General features: G+C 42.2%; 1 protein-coding gene across 7 annotated transcripts in view; it reads left to right on the plus strand.

Moving 5' to 3' along the window:
• The window catches only part of CUX1 (cut like homeobox 1), a 274,393-nt gene that overhangs the window by 158,110 nt on the left and 95,757 nt on the right, over nt 1–20,526 (plus strand). For all 7 annotated transcript variants that reach the window (XM_058037677.1, XM_058037671.1, XM_058037673.1 and 4 more), the window contains exon 9: nt 14,387–14,435. In XM_058037677.1, the coding sequence (XP_057893660.1) occupies nt 14,387–14,435 (49 nt within the window). The remainder of the gene's footprint in view (nt 1–14,386; nt 14,436–20,526) is intronic.

Raw genomic sequence — 20,526 nt, forward strand, 5'->3', positions numbered from 1 at the left:
CAACACCATATTTTAGCTGTGATACAGATGACTTATTTGTCTTGCTGCCTGTTGGATTGATTTCTGTCACTGCCTTGCCATCAAGGGAGCTGGCAATGGTGGGACCTGCCAGGCACGTGCCTGTCCTCACCCAGGGCAGTGTTTAACAATCCTTCTGTGCAGTGCATGGTGCATCAGCTTAACAATTTTTGTTGCTGTTTTTCAGTCAACATATTGTCTGGTGTCTGTGTGAGCTAAACTTTTATTATTTATCACTTACACTCACTTTGTCTCTAGTTAATTCCTGATGCCTTCCACCTTCTACCTCCATAGGAGTGGGACTGAGTAAGTTTAGCTGTGTTCAGTACTCTTAAATAATCTACAGGGGCCTGTGGAAGACTTAATTTTTGACCATTTCTTGGAACAGATTTAATTAAAAAACACCCCTGGATTGAATTTGTGAGCCTTACAATGTATTTGTGCATCCTGCCCATACAGACCTCTCCTCCCACACCTTTTATTTCTGTTATAACATCAGATCAACTCCTGCTGAAAGCTTCAGCCCATGGCTTGGGGAGGTGCTGCAGCCACCAGGAAAGGTGATGAGCAAGGACACAGAGCCAGAGAATCCCATCCTCAGTGTTTGTAGGACACTGGAGGAGCAAAGTGAGGTTCCCTGGAATAATAATTTACTGCTTAGTGCCATGAAAGGAGCTGAGCCAAGACTAAACCAGCTCTTTTTGGGAAGTTTCAAGGTTTTACTCACGCAGCACAGGAGTGCTGGCACAAACTGTGTGCTTTGGGAAGAGAAGGGGGGATTGTCCTGCTCCATGGCTGTGCCTGGTTCCAGCCTCCTGCTCCAGGAGCTGAACCCCTGGCTCAGTCCTGGGGCTCCACAGCTGGGCAGAGGAGCCACACCTGAGGAGTTTGGGAGCAGGTGGGACAGCAGACAGGGTGACAGGGTCACCTTTGCACCTCCCCAGCTCCAGGAGCAGCAGGGACAGTGTTTAACAGGGTCTGAGCAGAGTGAAATTACTCAGTGAGCAAATGCTGGGTTTGTGGCTCTGAGACCTGTTGGTTGCAGCACCAGGTCAATCCAAAAGGTTGGTTGACATTATCTTACTTCCCTTCTCTCTACAGCTGTTTGTTTATGTAGGAAAGATGTTTTTTCATCCACTCAAGGATTTTGCTGTAGTAGAAATGTTGAGGAATTGTCATTAGCAACACAAAACTAATATTTCCAGTTCGAACTCCCCTTCTATAGAAATACTAAATCTGTTCTATTAACTGTCAAAACAGAATAATCAAATAGTTCCTTACCATGGAGTACAGCATTAGTCAAGCCTGAAGGTGTTTTATTTCAGCAGCATTTTAAAGTCTCAACAACTGTTGAAAGGGAAATAAAGAATTTGAAAAGTATTTCTGCAAATAACATTTTAAAAGGTTAAATTAGAAAATCCTGCTCTGTTGTCCTCCCAGGGCTTGCAGTCATACTTGGTGTTGTTGGGGTTTGCCATGAAGAACTATTTAAAGTAATTTTGCTGTCTAGTTTGGATTCTGTGTAGACAGGCAATCTGTCAGTCATATTAGTGAGCATCCCTCACAATCCAGTACAACTGGATGCTAAAGTTGGGGAAAAAAATGAGCAGAGTTAAATATTCAGCAGAGATGTGAAAATAAAACCTGCTGGCACAGGAGGCTGGAGGGAAGCTCCAGCACAGCAAGAGGTCAGTGCCAAATTGTCACCCAGCTCCTGGGGGCTCTGGGGGGTGACCCTGCTTTTTGGGGGTCCCACAGAGTGAAGGGAAAGGAGAGGGAGGGAGGCAAATCCTTCCTGTGAAGCCCAGGAGGTTGTTCTGTGTCTCAGGGCCTGCCCACATGAAGTGATAATGAAATTTGGACAACACCTGCCTGTTCTCCTTGTCCTGGTTTGTTTTCCCTGCTCTGTGGTCTCACATTCCCTCCTTTGTTTCCTTCTGCCTGTTTTTTGGGTTTTTTTTTTTTTTTTTTTTTTTTTTTGCTGCTTTGTCAGTGGGGTCAGCAAGATTGATGCTGTTGATAGCTCTGAAGTGAAGCTGCAAAGTGCTGACATGATTGCCATTTGACAGGAGTGGTGTCTCCACTCAGAGCAAAGCTGGAACAAATTGGGAAGAGAAAAAACCATATTGGTAATTGAATACATTATAATAAAGACAGCAATCATCCTGGTTGTTAATCTTCAGCATAGCTCCTGGGAAAAGTAAAACCTACTCAAAATATAGAATAAACACATCTCTATTGTGCTTTTTGCAATTTTCATTGCCTTTATTGAATAGAAGGGCATCAGCTGCCTTTATCAAAGAACATGTAATGCTATTTTCAGTAGCCAGAAGGAAATAACTTGCTTGAGGAGCTAACAGAGAATGGGCACATCACCTGTGTTCACTTCTAAGCCAAGAGCATCTAAAGCATTCTCCAAATACATCTCCCAGTTTAATGCTGTGTTACTGCAGAGCTTTTCTTTTGCACAACATGCATGTCCTTTACACTGAGAAAGGCAAAAAGTTGCATTTTAATGCAGATTCCATCCCTAAATAATGCCATAAACCACTGTCCAGGTGCTACAGGTGGTTTGGCAATGAAGGCAGGATATTGTTGTGTTTGAGTGCCTGTTGGTTAATGTGCTTGGAGGCATACATCAGCAGCTTGGGGAGAAATAGTAAATTGGAGATTATTGGCCTGGTGGACTCATTCATTGTGTTTCCTGGCAATAAATCCTTCAAAAGGCCATGCAGGATGTCGTCTTACACTGCACAGCACCAGTTCCAGGTCAGGCTGGGTAAAGGCACAGATAATTCAGTGAACTTGAGCATTTGGGCTGGGATTGGAGCAGTTCTGCCTTTCCCTGCTTTGGGGTGGGGTATTTGCCCTGATCCCCGCTCAGCTCCTGGGGTCTCTCACTCTCTGCTGGGATCCAGGAATTTCCCTTTGGTCTGTGCCTGTGCAGTGACACCTGTACACTGAATTCTGCCTGTGCTCTCATTTTCTAACTGACTTAAAGCTGTTCTACTGAATATAAACAGGAGGGAGTTAGAGAAAAGCTTTTATGGGTTCTCACAGTGATGGACAAAGACAGTGAATAAATAAGGGGAATAAGGGCAGAAATCAATCAATACCTAATTTTTCCAAATTACTGATCTCCTCAGCTCTCTCTGTGGTTAAGGAGGAGATGCTGAGTGTCTCTGGAAAGAAGCTCCTAAAGATTAATCTGGAATATGAATGTTGGTACAGTAAAACTTCTGATCAGTCTCCAATTTTTTGAGGTTGTTTGTGCTCTAAAGAATACAAACATACAGAAATCTGTGATTTTGGCAGTGGTGTAGTATGAGGGAAGATTGTTCATTTTGGGGTTGTAACTGCTCAAAACCTAAAGGGATTTTTCAGATGTGACATGGTGATTCTAAACAAAAACAAAAAAAAAAACAGCAATCCCTTCCATATCCTTGACAAGATATTTGTGCTTATTTTACACATTAAAACTGCAGTGATATTATTGAGTAAATTTAAATATTTGTGTGTATTTTTAGAGGATCTTTAATCAAAGCACAGACAATTCCTCCTGCTGATTCTTCAATCTAAAATATTGCCATTCCAATAAAAGAGAATGACACTTAAGATGCCTGCAATTAAGATTTCTAATTTTGGCTAAATCATCTATTTTAACTCCATAAGTAAAAATAGGTGAATTATTGCAGGGTCTTTACTTTCCAAATATCAAACTACTACTACTTCTACTATTATTATTACTACTTACACAATTAATATTATTAAATATTATTAATATTAATATACTATACTAATATTAATGTACTATATACTATACTAATATTAATATACTATAGTATTAATATACTCTTATAGTATTAATATTATTAATATTGTATATGAAAAGAAATTCTGTTTATTTTGTTAGTTGGAGAAACAATTGTAAAAGAGCTTGTAGAAGCAGAATTAATAAGATTTGCTCTTTTAGGAAGTTTTTATTTTATACTTTGTTATAATTTTTTAAATTATACTTTCCAAGTAAAATTTAAAAAAATAATAATAATTCTGAAAACCTGGCAGGTTGTGCTGTGTGCCCTGGGAGCAGAGCAGCATCCACAGCCCTGCAGGGCCACAGGGTTTATCCCAGTTTCCAAAGGAAATGGAGCTTCCAGGAGCCTGTGCTCTGTTTTACTGCCAGCCTGCTTGGAGCTCATCAGTTCCCCTCCTAAATTAACTTGGAAGCTGCTGATTGACTTCGGCAGTAATTAACAGCATTAGAAATCCCCGGCACGGGGAGCTCTGGTAGGAGCTGGGAATGGGAGGAAAAATAAGGCAGCCAAAATAACCCATTTGAGGGCTGCAGGTTGATCAGCCATGGCTGGAGAATGGCTTCAATCTGTATTTCCTACAATTTGTGGGTGGGAGGTGAAGAGAGGACACAAAGAAGGGAGGAAGCAGCAATGGGGGGCAGCTAAGAAAGCCCAGATGGCACAGCTGATGTTGGTACAGTAGGTGCTGTCTAAACAACTTTATGGGAACCATCAGTGGGAAGCAGGGCTTTGTTTGGGGCTTGGGGAGGATGTTTGTTATCCCTGACTCACCTCCACCAGCAGCTCTGGCTGCCAGGTGAAACTGCTCCCGCAGAGCTGCTCTGTGCAGGGAGGATTTCCTCACTGCAGGAACCCACAGACTCGGTCACAAAAATGGGGCAGAACCCACCTGACCCCCACTGCAGAGGCTGCTCCTTGGTTGCTTACAGCAGCCAGTTCAAAGCTGCTTTTTGGAGTAAATCACTGTCACCCAAGTCTATTAAATCTCCCTCAGATGATGTTTAATTGGGGAACAAATTAACTGCCAGCTGAAGCTCTGTGAGCAGACTGCTCAAGTGCTCAACTCCTGGCAAGGGGAATAAACACCCAGAGAGCAGGGTATGGGCCCAGGGCCTCCAAATCCCCACCTGCCCTGCAGGAATGTGTCTGGAAATCAGGGAGGTGTTCTGGAAATCAGGGAGGTGTTCTGGAAGTCAGGAAGGTGTTCTGGAAATCAGGGAGGTGCAGGGCAGACAAGAAGGTGTCAGGATTTACAGGTTTGGGAGTAAAGCGAACTAAGTTACCATTAATAAAAGAATCACGTCCCAAAATGACTTGCAAAGGATGAACTAGGGTTTCTGCCAGTGTGGACCACAAACCCACCAGTGTGGACCACAGTCCCACCAGTGGAATAAGTGAATGGAGAAGGATCCAGTGTCTGGTGAGAGATGCACATTTGTTCTGTGTGTGTCAGGATCAGAAAGAACTGACGGGAGGAAAAACCTGGAAACAAGCAAGGAACTTGCTTTGTGTATGAAGCTTTCCTAATAGAAAAACCTCTAAAGCTCAATCCAAATGTTTGGATCCTTGGGAAACAATGATTTCATCAGCACATCTAACTACAGAGTGTACCCAGAAGACCCCAAATGAGGACAGTTGCAGGGAACACAAGGTTTAGCAGTGCTCTTGCCTTGATGTGATTAATAAGGCTGCTGATTTCCCACATCTTATCAGCTGACTGTAACACTGGTTTGTATATTTGTTATCTCCATTCTGCATTGTGGTATGGGTGGATAAATAGAAATACCATGGAGGCGACAGGAAACAAAACAAAAATAATCAAACATGTTTATCACTAGAGCATTAAAATGGCTGCTGTGGCAGACACCAGATGAATTATGCAATACATAACTTAATTCTCTGGGCCACAGATGTTTCATTTTTCCTGCAAGAAGCTGATTGAACCTTGAATGACAGTTTCAGGCAGTCTTTGATTGCTCTGTGGGTCACATGCTTGATATGACCTGCATTTGAGTTGCTTTCTACATGCTGTTGCTTTATAAAACATGTAAAATTGACATCGTGTTGGCTGCTCAAGGCCAAGTCAGGAGTAATTCCATGGGTTTGATATGCTGTGTGTGCAAGGAGGGGAGAGGGAAGGGTGCCTGTGTTTAAATTCTGCTGTGTTATTGAATCAGCTGAAGTCAGGAGAGGGGAATTGCAGAAAGCTCTTTCAATTTGTACCATGAGGCACGAGGAAATTGGGAGTTTGCTGCATCCATGGCATCTCAGGAAATTCTGTCACGTCAGGAGTGGCTCCTGCTTCCCAGGGCAGGCTGGCAGTGCTGGGAATGTTTGTCTGGATCTGAGCACAGACACCTGGCACAAACTGTAGGTTTTGTTCCCCACCCCAAGGACTCCATCATGCAAATCTGCTGGGCTGGTGCTGCTGCAGCACCTCAACCTCAGGGCCTCAGTGAGGGTGGGATTCTGGCATAAATACATGAAAAATTAAAGATCAGAATGCTCTTCCTTGCTGTTCTCCATGTCCACAAAGGCAGCTCAGAAGGGTCACAGCAGAGTGGAATTCCAGGGTCTCTGCTTGTATCCCAGTGCAGCACCTGCAGGAGAACCTGCCCACAGCTCCAGACATTCCACATCTCCCACCAGCTCCCTCAGGACTTGGTGGAAATGAATTTTGAGACAAGATTATTTCTTTCTGCAAATTTCAGGCGCAAAAATTGTTCTGAGTTTCGGCACCTTCTTTAAACTCCTCCATGGCCTGAAGGATTGGTGTAGGGGGATATAGGACGAAGGTGGTGTAGAATGTAATCTTATCCCCCAAAGAGGTGCAGCTGAGCTAATTGCTAGAGATTAGGGCAGGCCTGATCTTAACAAGCCACACCTGTAACCAATAACAACAGTGGTATCAAAGAGTGGATTGGTGGGCTCTGGAGTCAGATGGCTGCTGCAAGGACCAGGAACAGTCAGTGCTTAGAGAAGCTGCCTGTGAGGAATATTGAGGAGGGATGAAACTCTGGTGGTATGGAATCCTTGTACTATAATGATAATAGAACTCTTGATATGTAAGATAACAGATAGGAGGAATCCCAGAATGATCCAAATCTGGATATTCCTAATTTCTGACTTTAATGCTACTCACAGGGCTTTGCAGGGTGAAGTAAAAGAAAATATCTGATCAGGAAAACAAGGATTTATTGCATTTCTTTTCCTTTTTATGATGGGCAGCATGACTGCTGGTCATGGAGTTCACTGCTCTTAGGGAGAGAATAACACAATGAGAGCTGAGTAAGAGATTTTTAAACGAAGGGTTGAACAGTCTGGGGAGCCAAAATTCGTACTGGCCATGATGCAACATGTGCAAATATGTGCCACATAAGAAAATAGTATTGCTATCAAATAAAAAAGATGGATCATCTGTTTTTTTTTTTTTTTTTTTTTTTTTTTTTTTTTTAATCCAAGCAATACATCTTTTCTTTCTTCCAGCTGCTTACATTAAGTGTTCTCTGGTTTGCCAAGTGTGCCAAGGTTGTGTGTGTGTGACACTGTGGGAATTACAGCTCTGGGGTACTGGGAGTTGATGTTGTCTGTTACATATAATTCTTATTTTTCCTCTTTGCCTTTTACTGAGCATATAAATTAATGTCAGTCATATCAATTTCTCTCCAGAAATGATTAAGAAAACACTGATGATCTTTAGAATATGTTCCCTTGTGTATCACTGGAATAAAGCTGATTTCTGTTGTCTTTAAAACTTTATAATTACAAACATGATTCTTGAAATCCTGACTTAAAACATGAAAACAAAGTGCTGTGCAGGTTTTCTTGGAAAACACTTTCCATATGGAATGAAAGATGCTTTGTTCTATAGGGTCTTTTCTCTCTAGTGATTGAGAAGATTCTTGTTTTGTTGGGGTACTGCTCAGTATCTTGGGCTTTATAAGCAGTTTCTTTAACCTTTTTCAATATTTGATATTGAGCATTTGAATACTTGACAACTTCTCCTGGATTATTTGGAGATCATACCTGCAGATTGATCCTGGTGTGCTTGATGAGGAATCTTTCCCTGAGATTTATTTCCCCAGCCTGGATCTGTGTGTGGGGCAGCGAGAGGAAACCAGCATGGATTCTAATAAAACAACAAAAAAAGATGGGAAAAGCCTTGGCTCCCTCTGCTTTTTGCCAAGGGAGGAACTTGATTTAGTGCAGGGTGTCTGCACAGAGGGGTCTGGGCAGTGTCCAGTGGACATTTCCCACTCCCAGATTAGTGCAGATGACGTTGGGTGTAATCACCAGAGCACCTGAGCCCAGCCTGCCTTTGATCTCTCCATTTAAAGCCTCCACTCTCTCACTGCTTAGCAGAGAGGGGATTTTTTTTCCTTCAATTGAGTTCCTAGGAAAGGAAACACCCAGTTCATTACTAAACTTGGTGGATTTATGAATCCCTGAACAGAGAAATTCTTTTGCAAGAGGCCTGGATTTATATGACACTGGAAAAAGGATTATCTGATCTGAAGATCCTTAGGGGGTTGCTCTGAAAGAAAATATTAACCTATAGCTCTTGCAATTTGAAAAGTAGATTTGAGAACTTAGCACTAAAAGGTGTGTGACATCTTCCCCTTTGACATGTTATGCTGAAATCACTCTTTATTTTGTTCTTTGTACAACCCTTCTGCCTATTATTCCATCTTGTACTGGTACTAAAGGTGAATTTATCCTCTGTGGATGTTTGTTGGATTGGAATAATTATGAATTCTGAAAACCATGTAAATGTGTGTACAGTGATACTCATAAAATGCCAAAAAATTAAATTAGTGGGGTTTTTTATATTATCTTCCTTTAGAAACTTTCTAGGAAAGTGTTTGTTGCCTAATTTCTAGGAAAGAAAAAAACAACAGATCCTGGGCACCTGGGCAGGTCACTGAGGAGCAGGGATTAGATGAGGGCATCCACAGCAGAGCTTAGGAAGTGGTTTGAATGTGGGCAGGGAATTTGTCTTCCCTCTGCTTTGCTTAAAGAAAAACTAAAATTGAATATTCAAATGCTGGAATGCTCCTGTGCCCTGAGTGAATGCTGTGATCATTGGGCTGCAGGCAATTCTGCCATTGTTTAGTGATCCGAAATTGCTTCCTAGAACCAGGAACCTTCCCTGATAAAAATTTCATTGAAACCTGAAAAAAATTCACTGCACTGCCTTTGCTCTTTTTTTTTGGTCTTTCTTTAAATGCTTTGCCCCCTGCTCTTCTTTTCTTCCCTTCCCAAATATCCCAAATAACCTCACATTTTTTTGCCTTGTGCTGGCCAAGTGCTGGGTTACACTGCCTGTAATTTTAAGAGGCTGAGCTGTTTACCTAATTTGGCCAAAATCTGCTCTATGCTGATCACAGATATATGTTACAAGGAGGATTTTTTTTCTTTTTTTTTTTTTTTCCTTAATTAAACATAAATGCACATTAGTTGATAATGTCTGCTTTTAGTTTGAAATTGCCTGCGTAAATGTTTGGGTAATTAGAACATTTTAACAAGCCCCACTGGCTCCATATACCGTTTGCTCTGACTAGTAAACTTTTACATGTTTTTAAAGAAAACAAATGTGTGGGAAAAAAATGTTGTTTGTTTTTTGCCAAACCAAAGTATTAATCTGCCCTGGTAGGGAAGTTTCTTGGCCACGCCACTGACTGCAATTTCCAAAGTGTCATCTGTATTTTTCAGTCCTTCCATGTATAAAGAATCCAACAGCAGTTTCCTTCAAGGTTGAGTAAGTTTGAATGTTTAGGGGGCTGTAGCCACAAGATTTGGCAAACCATTCACTTGTCATGTTAATAAAAAAGGAATTGTTTCTGCCTCTTTAAGCTAGTAGCTAAATGAAGGGCTTGGATCAGCTGGGTTTTAATCATGAAGTCCAGATTCTTCTTGCTTGCACGTGAATAACTTTGTGGTGTTGAGGGTTTTCATCTGATTTAATTTTATTTAGAAGAGGAACTGAGCTTCTTCCCTCTTACCAACCCTTGAATTTGCTGACTTGTTATGCTCTTCAAACCTAATCGGTTTTCTTGATCTTAAAATGAAAATGGAGCCTTTCTGCGCATTTTATTTCCCCAAAGCAATTGAATTGAAAAGTGGGGTGGTTTGGGTTTTTTTCCCAGCTCCTTAAGTTGTTTTTTATAGATGGCATGTTAGCTTTGAGGGCTGTTTCATGACTGGTAAAAGCTTATACCTTGTAAAATCCATAGCTTTTAATGCATTTTGTTTCTCACTTCAAACACAGTACTGAGAGAAGAAATAATAGAATATTTCATGGTCGTGCTGTTCCAACAGTTCAGATTCTTTTTACATGGTGATGCTGATTTTGTAGCTCCAAATACTTGGGCTTAAAATTCGATTTCCTAAATTCCTTAGTCTGAAAATGTTGAAACTTAGAACAGGCTGTAATACACCCTGAAGAACTGTCTTGCTTACATGATCACTTCTCCTCTACCACAGAGATTGCAAGAAACTGGATCAGGTAAATGATTATATTATCTGTGGAATGCAAAAACACTGGGTAGATAACATTTATTCCTGAAAACAGATTTTCCCCACTCCTTTTCTCATGAGCTGTGTTAATGTTTACAAAGTATCACCCTTGACCAAACCCTGATTAATGTTGGGTTGCAGTGTGGAAATCTGGTGTAACCCACCATAAATATCAGTGTATTTTAGCAAAATATCTTCTTGTTATTAATTACCCTCATTCTCTGTATCTGTCTGAAGAAAGAATTTTTCTCCTTGCCTTCATCTCTTGGGGTGATGGGGAAATTGAGACACTCATGAGGGGCCAAGGTGAAATTAAAAAGTGAAATAATCAGGTCTCTGGTTCCTAAAAGTCAGCTTAGTTCATGTGGCGTGACTTTGGTCACAAATAGATTCTGGGTAACCACAGTTTTGTTGATTAGATAAAGAAATTCTTCCCTGTGAGGGTGGGCAGGCCCTGGCTCAGGGTGCCCAGAGCAGCTGTGGCTGCCCCTGGATCCCTGGCAGTGCCCAAGGCCAGGCTGGGAATTGGGGATTGGAACACCCCGGGACAGTGGGAGGTGTCCCTGCCATGGCAGGGGTGGAACAAAGTGATTTTCCAAGGTTCCTTCCAAGTTCCCTTCAAGATTCCCATCAGATTTTCAGTGCAAGCCTGCAGGACAAGCCCAGAGCTGGGTGATGCTTTGCCTGCCAAGTTGTTCCGTTGAAATAAAGAGGAATATTGAGATAGGAAGGGCTGAAAATGAGCAAATGTAGCAGAGGGTGAACACATCAAAAATGACCTGTGTGGGACTCACTCAGTGAGGCAAGCAGAGCTGCCTCGTGTCTGACAGGTCTGAATTTGACACAGTCCTTTGTAAACAATAAATCAATGCAGGTTGTTTCTGTGAGTGCATAAAAGGTGTGAGAACTGTAATTTATTTTATAATAAATACTTGTGCTAAGCAAACAGTGAATGCAGCTATTAAAGACTTTCTCAAATAAGTGATTTTAGGCTGCTGAGTGCCAGCTACTGATGTGGTAGTCAAGCTTTTAAAACGAAAAGCCTGAATTCCTTTTGAAGATTCTCCTGAATGCTGTTGACACTTGTGCTAGGAAAGAATACAGAGTAATTTAATTCATTACTTTACTTAAAGATAGCATTTATGGCTGCAGCATTACCCTCCATCCGTGTGCAGACTCTAGGCTGGAGGTGTTTGCTTGAACTTTTTTGGAGATGTTGCATCCTTTTATTAGGGGTGCTGGAAAGCTTGGGAGAAAAAAATGTAGGAGGGAAAGGGGAGTTGAGGATCAGTCAGCTGGTGTGTCTGGATACAAGGACAAAGGGACAATTTTGCCTTTGGCTACAGTTTGACACTTTACTGGATTCAGTCAGAATTATCTGCGCACGCTGAAGGGCACAAATGTCATTTTTATGGCATTCTATATCCTCAGTTGCTTTTTTTTTTTGTAATTGGCTGTGTATCCCAGTGCTGTAATAGAGCTCTTAAATCCTGACCCCGGCCAAAATGGGACACAAATACCAGTATTAATATTTCTCTCCATTTCAAATGCAGTGTTGAGTGTTTTTACCTTATTTTTCCATCACCATCTTGTGTTTCCCTGGCAGCCACCCACCCTTCCTCTGGCTCAGGGTGCTTTTGAGTTCAGTGCTCTTTTGAGCCCCTCTCCCCTTGGTCCATTGGCCTTGGATACCGCTCTGTTCCTGCCTTGCTCCTCTGTCTTCTCCAGTTCCCCAACTTTTGGCTCCCCTTACCTTGCCCTTTTCAAGGTGGCTGAAGGTCCTTGCATGGGTCCAGACTCCCTCACACTTTCCCCCCTTCCCACTCATCTTTTCTCCATCAGAGTCATCTTCCTTTCTGCCAGAATAAAGAGTTTCCCTGGCTGAGCTCAAACCCCACCTTTGCAATCTCCCTCCCTCAATCCCAGGGGTTTTTGCTTCCAAATCTTTCACTCCTCGCAGGTGCTGTGGTGTTCCAGACCTTTGGCTGATACCTGCCCCCCTGTTTGGGTGGAAATGCAGGGATTTGAGTGTTCTCCCCAGCCTCCAGAGAAGGAGAGGAAGCTGCATTGGCTTCTGCAGGCAGCATGGGGTGGGACATTCCCAGCTCTGCTCTCTGACAGAACCCAGACATCATTTACTGGCTCCATATAACCTGAGGCATCCACACATAAATTGAGCCCGAATGCAGAAGCTTGTATAAAGAGGATCCTTAAACTATCCTGGCTAAAAATATTTGTGAAATGCTGGGAAGCATCTTTTTAGTGTGTTGGGATGCTCTCTTCCCTCCTCTCTCTGTTACAGATACACAGTGGGGTTGCTTGCATGGGCTTTGGGGCATCTTTTTCACATGAAATATTGTCATTTCCATAAGTGGGTTAATAAGTTTTTTTGGGCCTGGAGTCTGAAACAAAAGATGTTTCACAACTGCAGAGGCTGAAGAGATGGAAAGTGTTATTGCAGGCTGATGTTAATGTGCCTGGGTCAGTCTTGTGGCTGCTCCCTTGAATCCTTTTTTTGCCCAGGCAGTGGCTGTTCAGTTCAGTAAGTAATGACCATTATTTATTATTAATTCAAAACATGGTGTGCAGGATTTCTGCCCAGTGTGAGAGCACATTAGCTTCTCCTGCACAAGAAAACACATGTTAATCTGTTTTCCATTATTTTCTAAAAGATCTTTTCAGAAGGCAGTTCATGTTGCCCCAACAACATTAAAGGCTGTAATTAAAAATAATTTTCCATTAATTTATATACATGCACATTTACTTATTATGATCTTTTGCTGCATTTCCCTAAGTGTACACCCAAAAGCCTCAAATGCTGTTGAGGAATAAGTCAATATTCCCTGTAATGATCCAGTGTGGAGTGTGCCAGAACCCTGATGTACTTCAATTAACCATCTTTCCTAACAAACACCTGCACAGGGAAATGGATCTTCTGTGAGAATCAGCAGAAAAACAAACTCTGACTTTTCTGCATGGGCAGAGGAAGGGAATTCCAGTATTTCACAGCTTTTACTGATAATGATCTGCTACAGATTAAAAACAAAAACCAGACATTATGGTGTTGGCAGATTGCAAAAGGACTTGCTGGTAAAGCTGCTGTTCAGAGGAGATGAGGACAGTGTTTATTGCTTCCATATGGTTCAGGCATACAAGACAGGCAAAATGTCTGGGGAGAATAATCTGTCTTATTATATTGATACAGAACATTCTTCAGGGCTGTCAGCCCTTTCTCCTGGTACCTTTCCCAGGTGAGCATGAGTGGGAAATATTTGCCCATGATTGAGCATGAAGATAAGAAAAGATTGCTTAAGGATTGGCTCCATTTGTGTGAGTGAAGTATTAGAAAATGCTGATTTTTAAAGGGGCAGATCTGGGAGCTGCTCCCTAACACAGGGATCTGAAGGATCTCTTTTCCTTTGAATATTTTTATAGTTTTCAACCCTTTGACTTTCCAATTCAGCTTTGCAAAGTGCATTAGGGGTCTAAATTTAGAGTTTGATAAATTCCTGTCAAAAAAACCCTCCTTTCCACATAATGTAAAATTTAATTTCTTGATCTCTTTGACCTCTTGATATTCTTTTTTTTTTTAGCTGAATTAGGGACCAAACTTCTGGGCACACTGAAACAGAAGAGCAGCTGGTTGCTTTTGTATTTGTGGGGAGTTGACTGAAGAACTGCAGTCTTTAACTTCTCCATAATTATCACTTGGGAAGCACCTTTCCTTGTAGAAAAGATGACACTGCCTGGAATTTTGGGGAGTAAAACCTTCAAAGATCCAATCAATATGCTCAAATATCAATTTTCCTATTGCATTGCAAAAAGGGGGACAGGCAAAGGAATTAGAGATTTGCAGAGTGGTCCAGAAAACTCCAGAGGGTCTCCCCAGTCAGGAGATGAGCTCAGTGCTTCTGTGTCCTTTTACAGATCAATATTGACAATAAATATTGGTGTTTGTGTGCCTGTTGCTGTGCCTGAGCTTGTGTAGCTGCCATTCTCTGTGTGATAACAAAACTTCTGCTCTCTTCTCCTCCCAGGGCTGATGAAATCGAGATGATCATGACAGACCTTGAAAGAGCAAATCAGGTAGGATTTTAAATGAATCCCCCATAAAATTCTAAGTGTGACTTTGATTATTCTTTTTGAATTCTCTTTTGGATTTCACGACAGTTCTTTTATGTGCGTTTTGCAGTCATAACTGTGTGGAGTAAGAAAATATGCAAATTTTGAGCAAAATACAGCTCTTTAGGGATGCTCTGAAAGGATTGTGTGCACAGTAGAGCAGTGCTTGCCATATATTTACCTTCTAATAATTTAAACTTAAGTTTCTCACTGTAGTTATTCATGGTTTTATGTTTGTAAATCCATCATGTTGGCCCCTACTCAGACATGCTGGTGAATGGTTTGCCCAAATTAAAGAGCCTTTGCCCTGTGGCTGTGGCAGGACTGCAGGTTTGGGGACTTCTCCAGACTTTTTTCCCCTTCCTTTTCTGCTGTGTTTTATTGGCATATTAATTTTCAGCAAGGGTTGGATCAGACTGTTCTTTCTGTGCAGGACCACAAAGAAATTACCATTTCTTCCTGCAGATATTAATTTGGGCTGTGAAATGTCTCTCTGGTCCCACATTCCTGGCATGAGTGGCAGAAATAGAGTTTTAACAAACCCAAACCCACCAGCCATGCAGAGACCCCTTCTGAGTGAGTGAGGTGGAGGAGATGTGTATGGATTCCATGGTAATGGAAATTCCACAAACCACTGGCTGCTGGTTTCACAGAGGGAAAGCCTCATCCAGGATTTGCTTGTCAGTGAACTTCATTAATCCCTCTGCCAGGTTCCACCAGAGATTGCAATCTCCAATCTCCCAGGCTATGGCTTTATAATCCAGCTGGAGTTTGCCTCAGAGCAGCTCCCTTCCAGGGAAACAGTGGCAGCTCCTTCCCCTGCCTGGGTCCTGCTGTCAGCAGTGCTTGTGTGAGCCAGGCCAGGTCACTGATCCTGTTGAAAATGTACCCCCTGCTCCAGCTGCTGGTTTGTTTTGTCTTTTCCCTTTTGCCAGATCAGCTTTCAGCCCCCACACTCCCCTGCTGCAGCTGCCAAGGCTGTTGGCTTTTATATTAGTTCTTGGAAAACTGGAAAAATACAAATCACAGAATCATTTCCACTGGAAAAGCCCTCCAAGATCTCCCAGTCCAACCATCACCAAGGCCACCACTAACCCATGTCCCCAAGTGCCACATCCACAGGGATTGAAATCCCTGAAGGGGTGGGGACTCCACCACTGCCCTGGGTAAAGAAAAGAGATTTTTCAGTGAAAAGATTTTTCCTGATATCCAACCTTGGAGCATCCTGAGGCTGTTTCCTCATGTCCTGTCATTTGTAACCTGGGAGCAGAGCCCAACCCTCACCTGAAGTCTCCTTTCAGGGAGTTTTAGGAAGAGAGATCCCCCCTGAGCCTTTTTCCCCAGGCTGAGCTCCCTCAGCCACTCCTGGTGCCCCAGACCCTTCCCCAGCTCCATTCCCTTCCCTGGACACCCTCCAGCATCTTAATGTTTTAATGAAGCCAAAATGATATTTGTGAGTTGTTGAGTTGATTATTTAGTCAGTAAAAGCAAGCTGCTGTTTGTACAGTGGGTTTTTAGTTCTGTCAAAGAACTTTTGTAGACAGCATTAAATATTTATGAAAGTGCTAGTAATTATTTGGAAATATGTAGACTTTTTAGAAATTATGTAGGTGTTAAAAATGTTTTGGTAGAATTATTTTGTGATTTTTGCAAAGGCAGTACACTTTGCAATGATTTACCCAGTAGCTGTTGTTTTGTTTGCCCTCAGTCTAAAGGGGGCCATAGTTAAAGAGCAGTATTTCTAAATTCCTTATTGTCTCCAGAAATGGATTATACCTGTTTATCTAGAAATGCTATTTTTCTATCTAACTGGTACAAAGATGCAATGTAGGTTGTTTTTTTTTTTTTTACTTCATTGTGGTACTTTTCTTGTAATTAGGTAAAATTTACAACTGCTTGTGTGCATAACCCTTAGTTTGGTTATTATTCTGCAAAATCTGCCTGTACATAAAACCAGCATGCTGTTCAGCTGAGCTGTTGGAAGGCCAGAGATGGGCATTCTGTCTCACTTTCCCTCATCTTCCACTCCTCCTCCTCCTCCTCTGGCTGCTGAGGGCCCATCCCCTCCCAAGCAGCAGCTCTGGCACCTGGGGGTCCTTCACTGAGGGTTCACTGAGCTCAGCAGGTGCAGGAGATCCTGGATTTGGGATGAAGGGTTTTGTTCTCTGGGGGTTTAGCAGCTTGAGGCAGCTAAAAAAAAAAAACATTGGAGAAGCCACAGCACCCAAATCACAGGATCATGGAATGGTTTGGGTTGGAAGAGACTTCAAAGCTCATCCAGTGCCACCCCTGCCATGGGCAGGGACACCTTCCACTGTCCCAGGCTGCTCCAAGCCCTGCCCAACCTGGCCTTAGGGGCAGCCACAGCTGCTCTGGACACCCTGTGCCAGGGCTCAGCACCCTCCCAGCCAAAAATTCCTTCCCAGTATCCCATCCATCCCTGCCCTCTGGCTGTGGGAGCCATTCCCTGTGTGCTGTACCTTCATCCCTTGTCCCCAGTCCCTCTCCAGCTCTCCTGGAGCCCCTTCAGGCCCTGCAAGGGCTCTGAGGTTTCCTGGAGCTTCTTTCCAGATGAGCACCTCCCAGCCCAGCTCCAGCCCTGGAGGAGCTCCATGGAATTCCTCTGGAATTGCTCCAACAGCTCCATGTCTTTGTTGTGCTGTCCTTGTGTCCCCAAGAGGGACACAAAGGGACACCAAGGGACCCTGTGGCCTTGGAGGAGCTGCAGAAGGGAAGGGCAGGTGCACCTGGAGAGGAGCAGGAGCTGCTGCAGGCTCAGCTCATTTGCTGCCCATAGAGTCTCTGCCTTGTGTGATGCTTTACCTTTATAAAGCACTGTGATGGATTCTGTCTAATCTTTGGAGCAGCAATTCCTGTGTTTTACCTCTTCACAGTTGAAAAAAAATAAAAATTACTGGAAGAAATTAAATCTATTGCACAGGCTAGAAAGTGAGTTTGCATCAGGCTGAAGTGTTACAATTGCAGAAACAAGTACTTAACCTAATTATGTATTTAATAGTTAAATTAACATTTCCTTTTACCATTTCAGTAAGTGCTCATTCCCCATTATTAAGGCTACCTTTAAAGAGTAGTGCTCAGCACGACTCCTGCTCTGCTCAGGGACTGCCTTGCTGCTGTGGATGTGATGTTTTGCTGCTCTGGAATTAGCACTGACCCAAATGACTGGGATTCAGAGCATAAATTTCCACTAAAAATATGGGAAAAAGAAATTGATGTAAATTTTCATATATCTGACACTTCTTGAAAATGCCTTTCTCTTTTTAAATCCAGAGCTGGCACTTCAGAACTTCCTTTGCTGTTCCTCTCTGGCTAGTGGGAGGTGGGGAATGCATTTCCCTCTCCAGGGAACAGGGTGTGCCCCCTGACTTTGGTCCAGGTGTCCATAAAAATGATCAAATCCACAGGGACAGAGCTGATGTTGTGGCTCCCAGCCCTGTGTCCTGTGGGGTGAAGCAGGGACCATTCTTATCTTCACCTCCATCACCTTCTCCTCAATGTTTTTTCTCACTTGGATTTTTTCTCACTTGGATCCTCAAGTTTTTTCATGCAGGAGCTTTCTGGGCTACTTTGCTTAATACCAACCCCAGAACAAATTACTGCCTCATCAGAATAATTGCCTTTAAATGCCAGTGAGCTTTGCAATTTTCTGCTCAGAGAGAGGGAGGTGTAGTGACCACAAAGCTCCCTCCCTCTCCATTGTGCCATTAACACAAGGTGTAAACTGAATTTTCCCACAAAACATCACCGTGAGAGAAATGAATCCCTCACTGGGCGCTGCAGATGAGGGGAGGTGACAGCTCCTTTTTTCTCAGGTGCTCAGTGCCATTAATCCATAATCTTGAGTGAGGTTTTGTGGCAGGGCTGGCAGAGATCAGAGGACACCAAGCTACACCCCCTGTGAGGGTGATGTGGGTGTAACCCTTCCCTTGGAAAGTCCTGAGAGGGTTTTTTAATATAAAAAAGACAAGAATGGTGCATTGAATGTCTGGTCCAGCTGCAGCTGCCTGGAGGGGGGCTGTTAGCTCCTGCTGTGGGGCTTTAGGAAGGGTGTGGGAGCAGAAGCCAAAACCCCCTTTGGATTCATGGTAAAAGGTGGAATTCCATCATGTCCAGGCTCAGGAGAGCCATGGTGCAGAATCCCTGTCCATCCCTGTCCATTTCTGTCCATCCTCCACTCATCCCCAGGCCTGTAGCACCCTGTGGCTCAGTTCCTACTGAGGGCACCATAAATCAAATACAATAGGAAGGGCTCCTTTTCACTTTATTAACCCAGCAGCTCAATGACAAAACTTGATAACATAACCCAGAGTTCCCCCTGCATTTCCATGAAGATTTAATAATGCTGTAGTTTGGTGAAGGGACTCGTTTTATTAAGATTTCATTTTGCACAATAAATCACTGCATATTTTCTGATATGCTACGAAGTATAAGAATAAATAATTAAAACTAAACTACCCGTACTTGTCAAAATAAATGATTTATCATAGTTTGGGATACAGCATCTTTGAATTTTTTATTGTTTGATTCCCAGAATATTCTAATTTCCAATCAGGGAAGTTAATGAAGCTCCAGTATACATTTCTGCATTCACAGCAGTTAGAGTTGTGTGACTGTTTATTTTAGACAAATATTTATGGTTAGCACTTTGCTGTACCTTTTCAAGTTTGCACCTTTCCAATGTTTATGGCAGCAAAGTCAGGAATCTTTTTGGACTACAAATTTATTCAAATGAATTATTGTTGTGTTTCTGTACTTCATCCAGGAACCTGGAATCATCCAGTTGTGCCTGAGAAAAACAGAGGGGTTTGTTGGGAAGAATAATTCCTAGGCTGTGAAAACAGAAATATTTAAATATTCAAATATATTTAAATATATTTAATATAAATATATTTAATTTTTAAAAATTACAGCTGGGCTCATTCTAAGGTTTTAATACTGAGTCTGAATTTGTGGTTTCATGTCATTGATGTGTCCAGATCTCTTTTCTGCCTTTACACATTGATCACATAGTTTAAAAAATAAAATCTAATGGGCTTTGTAATTTGAGCTTCCTGCAAAGGAAAAGGTGCTTTTTCACTTTTAAAACAAAAAGAGAAGAACTTTGGTTAGGGTTGTTGCTCCTGGGTTATTGTATTTTAATCTGAAAAAGGAGGAAATTGATTTGAAAAGCAGACTCAAGTATAGGTATCCTTAGATTCTGAGAGTGGTAAGAGAAAGAAATCATGAGACTTTGTGTGTGTGTGGATTATGTTGTATAAGCTATAGAAGAAGAATTAAGTTATTTTTTCTTCTGTTATCCCTTTGGAAAAGCCAGATGTTTCCTTTGGTTTTCTTTCCATCTTCACAGTGCTGATAGTGCTCCCAGATTTCTAGTTCTTATTTTTTCTGGGGAAAGAAAGTCAAATATAGAAACTTCTAATACCAATAAATCAAGAAAAGTGTACTTTCTAAAATATAGCAGCTTTTATTAAAGAATCTAGACTGGATCAATATCATTTATTCCACAGAAATGTAGTGTTGGGTTTTAAAGTCTGTAGAGGAAGAGTTAGTGAATTTAAGCAATTTTTGGAGCCAAACTGCCACTAAAATACATAAAACAGTGTCTGCTATAAAAGTAGAAAGAAAACCTCACCAGGGTGTTTTAGCAGAAATGCTGCTCTCAAGATTATTTTTTATTTCCTTGTGTGTGGCACCTTCCTGTCTCCAACAAATCACATTGGAAAATGGTTCGAAAAGATATTCCTGCTAAGTGAGATTGCCATAAAATATGTATGGTTTTGAGCAGCAGATGGAATAAATTCCCCTTTTCACTCAGCAGCACAAGTGCAGCACAATACAGGTGGTGCTGATGCTCGGGGGGGTTTTTGCTGTGACCACCACAGCCCTGATGAGGCACCCCTGGGTTTGCAGGGATGGGATGGATCATGAAGGGAATTTCTCAGAATCTCTGCTGGTCAGAGTGACTCTGAGATAGGTACAAATCTCTTTTCCCAGCCCAGCAGTCAAAGAAGGAGTCAGGATTTTTCTGTTCTCG

This window comes from Melospiza georgiana, chromosome 19 (assembly GCF_028018845.1).
Source record: "Melospiza georgiana isolate bMelGeo1 chromosome 19, bMelGeo1.pri, whole genome shotgun sequence".
Taxonomy (NCBI): Eukaryota; Metazoa; Chordata; class Aves; order Passeriformes; family Passerellidae; genus Melospiza; species Melospiza georgiana.